General features: G+C 34.8%; 1 protein-coding gene across 3 annotated transcripts in view; it reads left to right on the top strand.

Moving 5' to 3' along the window:
- NAV3 (neuron navigator 3) overlaps positions 1-14,753 on the top strand; it is a gene marked incomplete at both ends in the record, with an annotated part of 293,999 nt that overhangs the window by 243,667 nt on the left and 35,579 nt on the right. For all 3 annotated transcript variants that reach the window (XM_080934946.1, XM_080934947.1, XM_080934948.1), the window contains 2 exons: positions 2,638-2,721; positions 11,290-11,401. In XM_080934946.1, the coding sequence (XP_080791072.1) occupies positions 2,638-2,721; positions 11,290-11,401 (196 nt within the window). The remainder of the gene's footprint in view (positions 1-2,637; positions 2,722-11,289; positions 11,402-14,753) is intronic.

Consider the following 14,753-nt stretch of genomic DNA (forward strand, 5'->3'; position numbering starts at 1 on the left):
TTTGATAAAAACAATTACAATCCTGTAACCTCTGCTGTCACCTTGAAATTTTTATTTATTTTCTTCTACAAATATCACAGAGCTTCTCATACAGGGTAATAAAAATGATCATTGATGAAGAAATTCCCTCCTTTACTTCCCTGATCCTCTCTCATTCTTTGTGTTTGGTGAGAAATTTAACAGTAATTACTTTTAAGGTAACAAAGTTAATTTTATAAGCTAAGCCAAGAAGATATAAAATGATAGCTTTCTAATATAATTTTAACTTTATACTTTCCATTGAAAATAACATGACTCAAAATGATATATAGCAATCAATTACTTAGTCCTTCAATGAAAAAAAAAATGAAGCAAATTTATGTTTATCTTAGCTAGGGTTTTTGTTGCTTCAGTGAAACACCAAAAATCAAGTTGGATAGGAAAAAGTTTAGTTGGCTTACACATCCATATTGCTGTTCAACATTGAAGGAAGTCAGAACAGGAGCTCAAATAAGGCAGAAACCTGAGGCAGGAGCTGATGCAGAAACCATGGAGGGGTGCTGCTTACTGGACTGCTCCCCATGGCCTGCTCAGTCTGCTTTTTTACAAAAATGGCACTACCCACATGGGGCTAGCCCCTTCCTCTTCAATCACTAAGAAAGTGTCCTACAGACATGCTTGTAGATCTTATGGAGATTTTCTTACTGTGGTTCCCTCCTTTCAGAAAACGCTAACTTATGTCAAGTTGACATAGACTAGACAACACAATATCCAACATAAAATATTTTATCATTTCTTAATACTGTGATATATAATCAATATATTTTATGCATATAGTGTGTTCTTTATACCATTTTCATATTTTAAATTCCTATTAAATTGACTAAATATATACCAATTATAAAATCATTTTCTTCAAATGTATACAGTCGAGGAGCCACAGTTCAATAATTAAACACTTGCTTTCTCTACTTTTGGAGAAGTAAAATGTCATAGTGTTCGGGATTATTTTGTAAATCAGATATAATTTCTTTTCTTCCAATGTGTTCCCTATGTGGGACAGGGTACAAGCTTAGTTTTAGGATTTAGCCCTTTGTTTAATAGACCCTGTTGGATTATTTTGAAAAGACAGAATTGTCATTAATATAAAGGGTCATCCTGGGCTAATGTACTGTAAATTCAGAAAGAAGGATGGTTTGTTTCTAATGTAATATTAAAAGGAAAATGTTGTGAATGCCATATGATAAAATTTGGGGTCTTTAAACTTGATCAAATTAAAACACAGTGCCTAGGAATGCAGACTTAGATGTAAAGTGTATCAAGAAAGCAGCCGACTTAGCAGCAATCTAATGCTTACCACAGGAAAGGCAAGATCCCAGTAACTGACCAAGACAATAAAGTGTATTCACAGAGTTGACTATGGCAGTATTCTCTACAACTGCTTTCCCCAACTTTAGTATCAGTGAGAAGCAACTCTCTGAGGAGCCTCAGGACTGAGGGTGCGGGTGCTAATAATCATCTGATCCCCGATTCCTTGGGGAGATTTGTGTTAGCGATTTGAGAGGTGGTACCTCACCCCATTAGCCTTTCTGCAGCTACCCTTCCTCCAGAAAAAAAAAATCAAACTTTTGCCAAAATCAACCAGATTCTACCCAGATCTAGTTTTTGTTATGTTAAGATTAGAAAAACACTCTATCTTTAGATCCCTTTAGGAGCACATTATATTATATTAGTTTGAGACATTAGGTCTGCAGTTGTCCCTAAGTCACAGGAATGAGTGAGACACCTCTTCATGCTGAGAAGCTGCACCCCATGTTGTTGAACACAGTAGGAATTGGCTCAGTTTACAGCTGTCCCTCCACTCATTCCTAATCATAAGTGTGACGGTCATATACTACAATGTATGTACTTCTCTAAAATTGAAAATAAAACACCCAATCCACCGAAGAATAATGTCAAATTCGGCCACATGCATTCCTGCTAGCCTAGATCTTATTCCTTGAGTTGAAGTGAATTGAAAGGGGTGGGTGGAGGGCGGGAGCTTTTATGACAGCATTTTGAGAGTGAAGACAAATCTTTCCTGGGCAGTTCTTTGCAAGTAGCAAGAGAGAAAAGCTAATGTTCTGGCTGTCAGTGGATGTCTGACACTTGAAGGAGAGCATCCGTACAATAGAAGAGCTAACAATATCTTCAAAGGTCATCACGGAAGTTGGAAAATGGGGAGCATTTGTCCACTGTCTATTCAAGTGACCTCCTTTCGGGCCCTTTCTTTCTAAAAACTTGGCAGCTGGAAAATTTGTTCGGTATTTTGGGTGTCAGATCTCTGCGTGATATGCAAGTCAGAAGGTGTTATTTGCAAAATACCATCCCTTCTTTGGAAGGCAAGTTCACATTAAATGTCAAAAGACTGAAACACCGAGTTTTGGGAAACCAAAGTTTAAAAGTGGAAATGCAGATACGTGTTAAAGAAGCATCTCTCTGGGAAAGATATGTGCTGGTCACAGTCCTGCAAAGACTGGAATGGCTGAAATTAAACACTTTATAATGTGAAGGGGCTTTATCCTATCCATATGAGACTCTGACACATTTTAACCATCTTCCTTTTTTTTTTTTTTTTTTTTTTTTTTTTTTTTTTTTTTTGCTTGATTGTTTTTGCAGGCTCACCTTGTAGCAGCTTTTGAAAAGAGTTTAGGTAATATGACTGGCCGTCTACAAAGTCTAACCATGACAGCGGAACAGAAGGTATGGCCCCAATCGCCACTGAGGCTTATAAGGAGGTAGTTTACTTCAGAGAATGCTAAATAACAGCTAGGTCTCAGTGCCTTACAGACAACATTACAGTGCATCCCTCTGTGCTAACCCAAAACAGTGAGAAGTGGTGGCGTTTTCTTTCCCGGTTTTAATTTAGAGTCGTGATCATATTGTCCATATTGGAACATAAAGACATGAATGCACACCAACTTCTGTCATAAGGGTCTGTCTGTTTACTTTCAATTGCACCTATAAAAGAATACCACATGAAAAAGGAGGCTTTATATAGAAGAATTCAAATACACTCAAATTGTTATATAGTTAACCAGAATTGTCATTTGAGAGAATTTTCACAAATACACAGTCTATGAGCCTAGCAGTAAACCATGGATGTAAACTTACACACAAAGAAAGAAGCTAGAAAAGCCATTAGAACTCCAAAGTAGAGACATCAGAATAGACAAGTTATGACAGGGGCAATTCTATTTATTTTTACATAAAAAATTAGTTGGCATCTGTGAAGCTGCTTTTACTTCAGTTACATCAAAAATCTTAAATCCATGCAAAAGATTTTATAATATGAAGTAAAGAAAACTAAAAGTGGAAAAGAACTTAGTTCTTAAGGGCAAATGTATCTAAATATTGTGATCTATTAACAAAGAGGTTGGCCACTGCCCTAACAAGGCTGGGTTCCTTCTCTGTTGTTACTTCAGTGTTCTTAACCTCCATGTATTATTGCCAGGAACTTTTGTAGTCTCTGAAGTTCATGGGAAAGCTTTAGTATAAAGTGTGAGCAGATACCTCTGTACTCATCTGATTCCCAAACAGATCTACATTCTAAGATTTGGATGTTTACAGCCTGTGCCTTTATCTATCTAGAGGTATAGCTTTGAGTTTGTGTTTAAGTTTTTCAAGGTATTGCATTACCAAGTTTTATGAGAGTACAAAACTTTAGGAAATACAGCATTGACCAATTAAAAAGGAGATAATCTAATATTCCTGTATAAATTACCAAATACAACCAGAAAACAGTCCTCCAGTTTATTCAAGTTCTTAGATTTTTGCCCATGACAATATATGGTCTAAGTTCATCAAAGTGGGATGTCTGAAAACCTCTCTAAATTCATAAATTGTCCTCTTCCCTTCCAATCTCTTCTGCCCTTCCCTGATCCTCTCCCTTCCCTTTCCCCCTCTCTGCTCCCTCTCTTATCTCCTCCTTTTCTTCCTTCCATCCTTCTCTTTTTCTTCTTTCTTGTGGACTGATAGATTATTATGTACCATAAGAACCAAGCTAACAGGATTATAAGGCCCTGTAAGCATCCAAGCAGGAAAGAATATCTAATGACATTGTAACCAAAAACCTTTGGAATAAATTCTGGCTGTGGTTCTTTAAGAATTAGCTAATCTTGAGAAAGCTTAACCTCAAATTCACTGCTTTAGGCATTAGACAGTTCTACTATTCCCTTTTAATCATTCATATCTCTGAAAACCACAACAACAATAACAACAGCAGCAGCAGCAGCAGCAACAAAAACAACAATAATAAATAAGCCCCTTGTAGGATTACCATTAAAAAATAAGCTAAATATTACAATTACATCATATTCATTGTGACAATCTAGAAATGCCACCGGTCTACACATTTTTTTCTTTTTAAAAATCCTAAGGGGCTGGGAAGATTGTTGTGTAAGTCTTTCATCAGGCAAATATGAGATCTACAGTAAAGAGGCCCCAGAATGCAACGTAAAAGCCAAATGGGTATTAGAACCTAATTATAATTCTACTGACGAGTGCAGGCAGAAAACACAGGTCCAAGGATGAGCTGGCAAGCCAGACTATATCCAGATTAATCAAAATACCCCAAAGCAAGCAAGAAAGATAACCAACATCAATCTCAAATTCTCCCCCATGTACATGTACATGCATGCATAAACATATACACAGATGTGTGCACACGTGCACATGCATACATAAACATATACATGTTTATACCATGCATAAATACATGTATAAATGTGAGCAAAGAAAGAACATAAATTAATTCATACCTAGCTGATGTCATGTATATTTTTGAAAGTGATGATTAGCATTCGTTGTGTTATCTTGAAGAGAGAAAAATCAATAGTGACAATTGATATGACAATACCTTGAAATTTCCATTAACTCTTTTATATGAGAGCAAGTAAATTTTCTTATAGAATTATGTAAGATTACACAGTTCTGTTAACTTATGATATCTGGGAATAATCTACAAATATTTGAAATATAACTCCTTGTTACAAAAAATTGTCAATATTTATATAAATATCCTAAAAATAACATTATGATTATTTAATTTGTCTAGAATAATATGTGTGAAATTGTCTTTGCTATTTTAAACTAAACATAAGAGTAATTATTTTTCAGTTGAGAACTGCACAGAGACACAAACATTAGAAACTATTTATGTACCTCAAATTTGTGTACTTTGGCATTTTCCTTTGAAGATATCTATAAAATGATTTGCATTATAGCACAATTTAGTGCCAGAAACTGATTCAAACCAGCAGATGAATATATACAACAAAGTATCTGAACCACATGGCTCAGCTACAAAGCCCTAAACTGAAGTGGCTTTCAAGGAAGCTGAGAGACAAAGGGAGAATTCTTAGTGGGTTTTGTTCTCTTTGTCTGAGCAGAAGAGTATAATTTAGATTAAACAGACTAGTCTTGGCCCAGGATTTAAGGAGAAAGGTATTGCAGGGTTCTTAAATTAGGGTCACAGAATAACAAAAGACAAAACACATTGTTCACTTAGACATTTTTCTAAAAGCTGAGGGCAAAACATTTAATCGTATTTCCAGAAAGACATTTCTTCAGGAACTAAGATAAAAAGGGATATTGCTCTCTTGTGATCCAATGACCCAGAGCAAAGGCCTCAGGAAAGTACTGCCTTTTAATCTCAGTCCCCAGAGTTTTAAGGTTCATTTGCCCATTTAGTCTTTCGCCAAATTTATATTGAAGTTCTATGGAGTAAGAAGAAAAATATACAGATTTAAAAATAGATAAATGAGTTATTGCTTATCCCTATCTGTACCTGTAGATATAGGTATCTTTTATACTGTAAACTCTAGAAAAAACATGGATGTTTCTCATAAATTAAAATGCTAGATTATAAATAGTATTTTTTTGAAGTTTTAATTCTTCATATATGAAATATTGATACATAAAAATGTTCATGTAAACATAAGATCCATGTTAATTTTCATAACCTTTACACATATGCATCTTCTTATTAATGCATTCATTTTACCTGAAATTTTAATTCTTATATGTAACAGATGACAATACATATATACATATGCATATATATATATATATATATATATATATATGTATATATATGTGGGCTGGTGAAGGAGAGATGGGCAATAGAACACTAATTGTTCTTCTAGAGGTCCAGAATTTAACTGCCAGCAATCACATAGAGGGATCTGATACACTCTTCTACTCCTACATTTAAATAAATACATAATTTTAACAAGGTTTAATATATATATATGTGTAAAATATAAGTCAGCTTTGTATCGAACTCTACTGAACAAACTCATACTGAGAGTAAGATCATTGAAAATCATGGAACCCACATGAGTAGCCAAAGACCAAGAATGATGCATGTGCTTGGTTACATACTTAAGAAATATAAAAAATAAACAATTATTCAAATCACATTCTAGCTTCATTTGGAGCTTTTAGAAATCAAGTATATAGAGCTGTTTTTTCAACTGGTTCACCAAATTCACTCCCTTGAATAGTATCTTTTTAACTTTTCTTGCTTCCAGATGCCAAACAACTATAATTCTTTTGCCAAATGTTTTTCAGAATACTGTTTTCGTATACTCATAAACCAGAAAGCAGACACTATTTATAAAAATTACTTGGGGCAGAAAATTATGGCTTCATTAGACATGTAGCCCGAAAAAGCCACAAGTATTTTCAGGTTTGAACTAGGCCGTCTTAGCTCCTCAGGTTAAGAAAGACGAAGAAGATTAACTCAGTGGAAGTACTAGGGCTTATTTCTTGAGGAAAAATAGCCATACACATAAGCAGACAAGAAGAATGATGGGAGGTGCCACTCGGACTCTGATGGGTGGTGTCACCCAAGGCATTGCAAGAGGCTTAATGTTCTCACAAAATATTAACTAAGGAAAGCTGTGATACAGCCATTAAGGTGGAAAAAATTCTGCAAATATATAGTTTTGACACGTGAAACTTTAATAGAACTGTGAGAGCTTGTTCAAAGTTGCTATTGTAATACACCCTAATGTTTAGGAATTTAGAATTCCAAAGATGGTCAAATTAGCTGCTTGTAGGCTTTGAACTCAAATCATTGGAGCATAAGTATTAAGGTGTGGTAGACTAGTCTCGTCAAAGTTAACTGAAGGATAGAAAAATCATTTCTAAGAATGATAGGTTTCATGTATTGACAACTTTGCTAACTCTAAGCCATCCTTAGCTCTGTAAATGACAGAGATGACCGTACATTTTAATCTTGGGAATGAGGGCATTCAGTGCCAAATGTTCAAACTCAACATAGAAATCTGAATTTAGATCCAGTAAACACTTCAGGGACTTTCAATAAGAAAAGGCAATAGCAAGATTCAGAGGCAAATGCACAGAAGGCTGGGGAGGGAGAAATGTTCTCAAGGGAACCACAACTGAGCAGTGTTAGATTAGCCGAGTGGCATTAATAGAAATTAAAGACAAATTTAGTGTCAAATTACAGGGCCCTGCTAAAAGGTTCAGTTGGTTCACAAGATTTGTTGTCAAGCTTGTCGGTGAATTAATGGAACTTTACTAATGAGAAATTTTGGAAGAGATCAAATAGAGCTAGAAAATTAGGTTGGAAAAGAACATCAAAAGGCTAGTATAGAGGAAATACTTAGTTGCTTTGTTTTGAAGCATTTCTAGTGTAATTTTTATAACTTGTTTAGCTTGGATAATGCAATGGCAAACATCTAAGAGATATGAAGTTCATCAAGATGGCTTTGTAAAACAAAGATATAAAACACAGAAAAGTAGACTCTTACAAGGTCTACAGGAGTCAGGGCTTCATTTCTTGAATTTGTTATAGGAATTGGGCAGAGACAACAAAATAGAATCCGATATCTTAATCTTCAAGAATCCTTGTGCAGTTGGGAAGAACTGCGTTCTCTTGTAAGTCTGAAGAAGGAAAGGAGAGTTTGAACAACTACATTGTATGGCAAACTGAGCAGTTATTTAAATGGAAAAGACATTTCTCAGAATATTTTCATGAAGTCTATTTTCAGTGACTTCCTAGACTTAAGTATTTTCTGTTGGCCATAACAAAATACAGACTATCTAAGATATTTCAAACTGTTTTATGATTTTGTAGACAGATATCTCTGGAATCCATTATCGATCATATTTCTTAACCAAACTTTTCAACATAAGGCAGATGAAATAGCTAGATATGTAGATAGGTAGGTAGATGGATGGATGGATGGATGGATGGATGGATGGATGGATGGATGGATGGGTGGGTGGGTGGGTGGGTGGGTGGGTGGATGGATGGATGGATGGATGGATGGATGGGTGGGTGGGTGGATGAATAGATGGGGGGATGGATGGATGGATGGATGGATGGATGAACAGACAGATGAAAGGAAGGAAGGGAAAGGGAGGAAGGTAAGAAGGAATAATAGAAAGAAGGAGGAAAGAGAAAGGCGGCAGGTCGGCAGACAAGCAGATAGATAAAATATGATATATCTATTTGGAGTCAACATTGCAATTTCAATGCATTACAGAAATCTTCGAAAAAATACAGCTTGACAGTATAAACAACCAACTCTAATAAGAGCTAAGAAGATAGCCTTGTGGCAATTTTTGGTATTTAAAAATCATTGTGTCTAATCTATACACACCAAAAAAACTTTGACTATTTCCATAATACGTTTTATTTTACATATACTTTATGCTTATGATAACTAGTAATATTTCAATGCATACTATCAAACCTTTAAAAAAATTAAGTACTGACAAAAATATGTTTATATAGTTTTATGCCAAAATGCTTTTAAAAATCTATACATGTATCTCTCTTTTTTAAAATAAAGTTGTAAGAAAAAAAATAAACAGCCAACTCCAATGACACAAAACAATAAAGACTAGAATGTTATTGGGGAATTTCTATATCTTAGTCAAAGTCAAAATTTTATGTTCATGTCTGCTCAACTGCTGAGGAAGGAAGAAAGGGAACCTTGACTTTCTTTACTACCCAGTGACAATATTTCTATTTACTTAGCCATGCTGAGACTTTCTATTTATAATAGGCTGTTAAGGTTTTGGTGTTTTTAGGTAGAACTCTTACTCCCCAGTGGAAAAAACACCCAATTATACAAACTAAAAATGTGAAGACTAAAGCTGGAGTTTTGTTCTTCAAAGAAGAAATACGTCTATTGAGTGTAGACCAGAGCTTTTCTTAAAATCACTCGAGCATTTACTGAATCATAAATCAATTGAAAAGAACAAAATCTCAACAAATAAATAAGATGTTACATTAAATTATATAAAAGGAACCTCTTTTAAATTTTTTTCTGATAGGAAAAGAATTTACAGACAGAGATATTTCACTTTGGCCTGTAAGGGAAAGAATATTTGGCAAAAGGTAAACTTCATTTGAACATCTCAGAAAGGTCATGGATGTAGCATGAATGACAAAATGAGGACAGATTTCATTTATAAACATTTTGCAGACATAATGAATAATTAGTATAGATTTTAACAGATTATGTCAATCCATGTGGAATTTGGCCATAATACAGTGTTATAAAACACAACACTCTGTGAATTTTCTACTCTTAATCATCTGTGTAAGTTTATAGCAAAAGAAAAAAAAGGGACAGGGTGGTGTACAATTTTAATCCTGGCATTTTGGAGGTAGAAGCAGAGGGATTTGTGTGAGTTCAAAGCTAGCATGATCTATAGAGATAGCTCCAGGACAGACAGGGTTTGACAGAGAAATTTTGTGTTTAAAAAAAATGAAAGAAAGAAGAAAAAGAAAAGAAAAAAGTTAGTAGAAACATTTCCCTAGAAGAGACTAAAGCTTTGACACTTAAATAACTCAGCTAGCTCAAAATTAAGCTCAATTATTAGATATTTGCATATGAATTTATTTCCACTTCTTTCTGTAAAGCCAGAGCCAAATATTTTAGCAGATTCTTAAATCTGCAGTATAAGCATCATTGATTCCATGCCTAAGGATGAAAGTCTGATTTTAATTAAAATTTAACATTCACCTAAGCAGTAGTTATAAAATTAATTTTTAAATTATGTGAATCCATTTCAAGTAAATACTTTATCTCTTAGGGGTTTCAAGTGGAAGCATTAAGTTTTAGTAAAATTGCCTGTGTTAATTGTGGAAGAGACATGATATAGAAGTTGAGGAGACTAAGTAATTACAATGAACCAGGTTACAAACTATCTACAATGTGATGTGTTTTCTTTATGAGGAATGAATATATACAATGAATTATTTGAAAAATCTATGTATAAATTTAATAACTTCTTCCTAGTTTTTGTTATGAGAATTTTATTTGCTAACTATTTAAAGTCTTTGAAAGTTTATTTTTAAATCTAACCAGTTTCTATCAGGAATACAGGAGATGGTCTAGAAAATAGACATAAAATATAGCATGATGCTCAAGACTGTAATTTCAGCACTTGGGAGGCTGGGTTGGTGTATCGTTGCTTTGGCAACAAGAAAAAGAGAGAATAAACAAACATGAGGCCCCAAGTATGTATTTATTCTAACTTTATCTGTCATTTCCAGATACTGCAGTATCTACCTAAGATTAGAATTGTTACCAGTTACCAGACATTCCAATGTGTAAAGCAATAAAATTTTATGCAATGAAATAACTTAGTTGTTCTCCTTTATTTTTGGAGACACTGAGAAAGTACATCAACATTCTTTATTGTGTAATATCTGAGGGTTTTGCATTATATATGTTTCTATTCACTGATGCATTAAAAAATATCAGAATTTTAAGGTGAGTTAATATGCCATACAAACCTATTAAGGTGACAGTTCAAAGAACTGAGTTTGGAACAAGAGCCATGAATTACACTTCAATACAGGTAATCAATATTTCAGGGTACAGGCATTTTAGACAAAATCTAAATTTGGGGGTATCCACCGGATGGTGAAAAAATACAACATAGTGCAATGTTAAAATACTAATATTTAACAATCAATTTTAGCATTGCTAGTGTAAAAATGAGTGATAATTTATCTCACATTGCTTTGAAGGGATCTACTATGTGCTTCCTCTTTTAAGGATTATGAGCTATTAGAATTACTTGTATAGAGCAGAACTCTTAAAAATTTTTTTTCATAATTTTTAGAAATTTAGATACAACATGACAGGGTCATCCAAGTCTACAACTCCTTCAGGAGTTCAGGGCTACACAATATCCAATGCATTTGACAATAAACTGTGAGCAAAGGCCTTTTGTTTATACTGGACGTTAAACTTCCAAACCCTGCTGATTCCACAGGAATCTGAACTTATAGAACTACGGGAAACCATTGAAATGCTGAAGGCCCAGAACTCTGCTGCCCAAGCAGCCATTCAGGGTGCGCTGAATGGCCCAGACCACCCTCCCAAAGGTACTGTGTCATATGTTACATGTGCCATGTAAGCATTGGATTTATGCATGAGTTACAGTAAAATTTCACATCCTCAGGGGAACTGCCTTTTATAGTCAGTAGAGCTAATTGTTTTCAGAATTGCAAACTTGGTGAGCACTAGCTTTCATTATCAATTGATTTTTTAAGTTATAAACTTATATATTTATATCCCGTCATACAAATTGTTTTCTACTCGACTTAGTAAACAGAATCTTGTAGGTAGGTAGGTAGGTAGGGGGAGAGAGAGAGAGAGAGAGAGAGAGAGAGAGAGAGAGAGAGAGAGAGAGAGAAGTAAATAAGTGCATATCTGACTTCAAGCAAATCAAGCCTAGCAAGGAGTTTGCTAATCAAGATACAACATGCAGTGGGAACAAGGTCTTATCCACAGGGTCAGTGAGAAGGTACAGCTCCTGTAGCCAGAAGTTTTAAAGTAACCAGGAGTCAGATGGAAGGTTATCATTAGCAGGGTTTTTTGATTCTGTGCTCCCTTCCCTGTGCCTTGGTATACTATGGAAGAAAAGTTTATTGCTTTTCAAGTCCTGTTTTCTTTACATGTGGTCTTTGGTGGTCATTACCTTCAGGTTGAGATCAGTAGCACTCTAGACCATAGTTTCCTTCTTTTCTTCTTCTTCTTCTTCTTCTTCTTCTTCTTCTTCTTCTTCTTCTTCTTCTTCTTCTTCTTCTTCTTCTTCTTCTTCTTCTTCTTCTTCTTCTTCTTCTTCTTCTTCCTCCTCCTCCTCCTCCTCCTCCTCCTCCTCCTCTTCCTCCTCCTCCTCCTCCTCCTCCTTCTTCTTCTTCCTCTTCTTCCTCTTTTTCCTCTTCTTCCTCCTCTTCCTCCTCCTCCTCTTCCTCCTTCTCCTCCTCTTCCTCCTCCTCCTTCTCCTCCTCCTCCTCCTGCTCCTCCTCCTCCTCCTTCTGCTCCTCCTCCTCCTCCTCCTCCTCCTCCTCCTCCTCCTCCTCCTCTTCCTCTTCTTCTTCTTCTTCTTCTTCTTCTTCTTCTTCTTTCTTCCTCCTCCTCCTCCTCCTCCTCCTCCTCTTCTTCTTCTTCTTCTTCTTCTTCTTCTTCTTTCTTCCTCCTCCTCCTCCTCCTCCTCCTCCTCCTCCTCCTCCTCCTCCTCCTCCTCCTCCTCCTCCTCCTTCTCCTCCTCCTCCTCCTCCTTCTCCTCCTCCTCCTCCTCTTTCTTCGCCAGAGAAGTTGTGTAAAACCATCTACAACCAGGGTCCTATTGTTTACTGAGAGAAATATACACTCTTGAATGTGACACAATCTCTCTTTATCAACATAACTCACTCAACAAATACCAAATACTCAGTGCTTAGTAATTTACTTCGAGTCGTATTTTTGTTGTTGTTGGTAATGGTGGTAGTATTCTTGTTGTTGTTTCTTTTTTTTTTTTTTTTTTTTTTTTTTTTTTTTTGCTTTTGTGTTGACTGGTGCTTTTCATATTGAAATTTTTCTAGCCTGTATTTTTCATTGCAGCCTACTTATTCCCAATATTCCCCCTATTTCTTAATGCTGAAAATAGTGTTCATGTATGTGTTCTTCTCTTAAACATTACAGATCTTTCTTTCTTGAATTATACTAGAAAGTCTTTTACTCTTTATTGTGACTGTGGCAATACCCTATGGGTACAGGAGGCTTTTTCAAAGTTTACAGAAAATAATAACAAAATCAAATATATGCAGTTGGATTTAAATTTACAGAAAGTACATAAGAGGATATAGTTATTCAGAAAGACAGACTCATTTTATTGTGCTACTTCTGTTAAGAATTCAGCAACTTTTCATGTCAGTAAGTTGATTTATATGCTGCATGGAAAACCACTGCATATTTAAGGTTTATCTCAGAGCTATAATAAAGAAGATTATGTTCTAAATCTTCATGTCATAAATAGGTCCAGAAGGGATTTAAAATGGCTTAATCCTTTCCTTAATACAACACAAGTCACTGAAGAGAAACTTTCTGGAAGGATTCTTTTATCTGAGGCAACAGGTAGCTTAATAATATATCTGCAGGAATTCAAACACAAGGATTTCTCGACTTGGGAGAATGGTTTGGGTAGTAAGTTATGTCTAAATTCATCCAAAATATTAAAAATATTAAAATGTTACTGTCAAAAATGGAACAGTTCAATATATAGAATTATTTATATTTCTAAAATATTGAAAGAACATTCAATTCTATGAATGCAAACGTGTTTTATTGGCAGCTGGTGTGGCTTGGCAGTCAGTTGTGCAAGCCATATGGCTTTCCATGCCTTCCTTAGGGAAGAAGAATGAAATTCTGTCTCTTTAACTGCAGTATTGTCTACACTTGGACATCTGGCCCTTAGATAAATATGTGCAGTGAGGCAACAGTTTTTACACAGGTCAAAGTGACAACATCCTACCTGATAACTTACCTTCATTCTTATCTAAAATAATATGCTATATTTGTTACCAGTCTGATAAGTGAGCCTACCACAAAAGATATGTCTTTACTTGTAAATACATTCTAACTATTGTACTTGGTATTTGATTGTATCTTAAAAAGAGAGAAATTAAATATTAAAGAGCAAGGAACTGATCAAGTAGTTTACAATAAATGTAAATGAAAGGAATAAGATAAAATATGTGCATATTTGTATATGTAATTGTTCATAAATACAGTAAAAACTATATCAAAAATATTAAAATACTGAAAATTAAAAGCATGGAAATTTTCTTTACTTAAATATATGTCTATAGGAGTTTTTCCTTAACTATCAACCATAATTCAAATGCATAATACACAAGCTTGCATATCTTTCCGTGTGTAAAATTATGGCTAACTCTAACTTTTGGAAGAGTAGTAGATGAATATGGTTATATTAAATGAACATTAGAATCAATCCACTTAACCCAGTGTATTCATTATCTTCAATATAGTGTGCTCTGTACAAGGATCTGAATATAAACCATACAAACAGAATAATAAAGAAATAGTAAATGCAGTTTCCTCCTTTGAGTATTCTATCCAGTGAAGAACATATAAAAATGGTTGTATGTACTCATTCATATAATCAAATATGCATATTAGAACAGGCCTATGATGATCAATAGTATGAAAAAACTCAGAGACTACAGGGAAGCTTACTATAGATTGCATAGGCAGGAAAGGACCTTTCATTACATCAGCATTTAAGAGAAGATTCAAAAAGTAAATCTGAAGGTGTGTTAGGAAGGACATTCCCAGGAGACCTTAGAGAATAAATAAGGAGACAGGTGACTTTGTGACTCTCAAGCAAGAAAAATAATGAGACAAGAGGAAATGTGTAGAAATTTGCTAAAGGTGTAAGTACTCACCAGATCC

Source organism: Micromys minutus (assembly GCF_963924665.1).
Source record: "Micromys minutus genome assembly, chromosome: 22".
In the NCBI taxonomy this organism is placed as follows: Eukaryota; Metazoa; Chordata; class Mammalia; order Rodentia; family Muridae; genus Micromys; species Micromys minutus.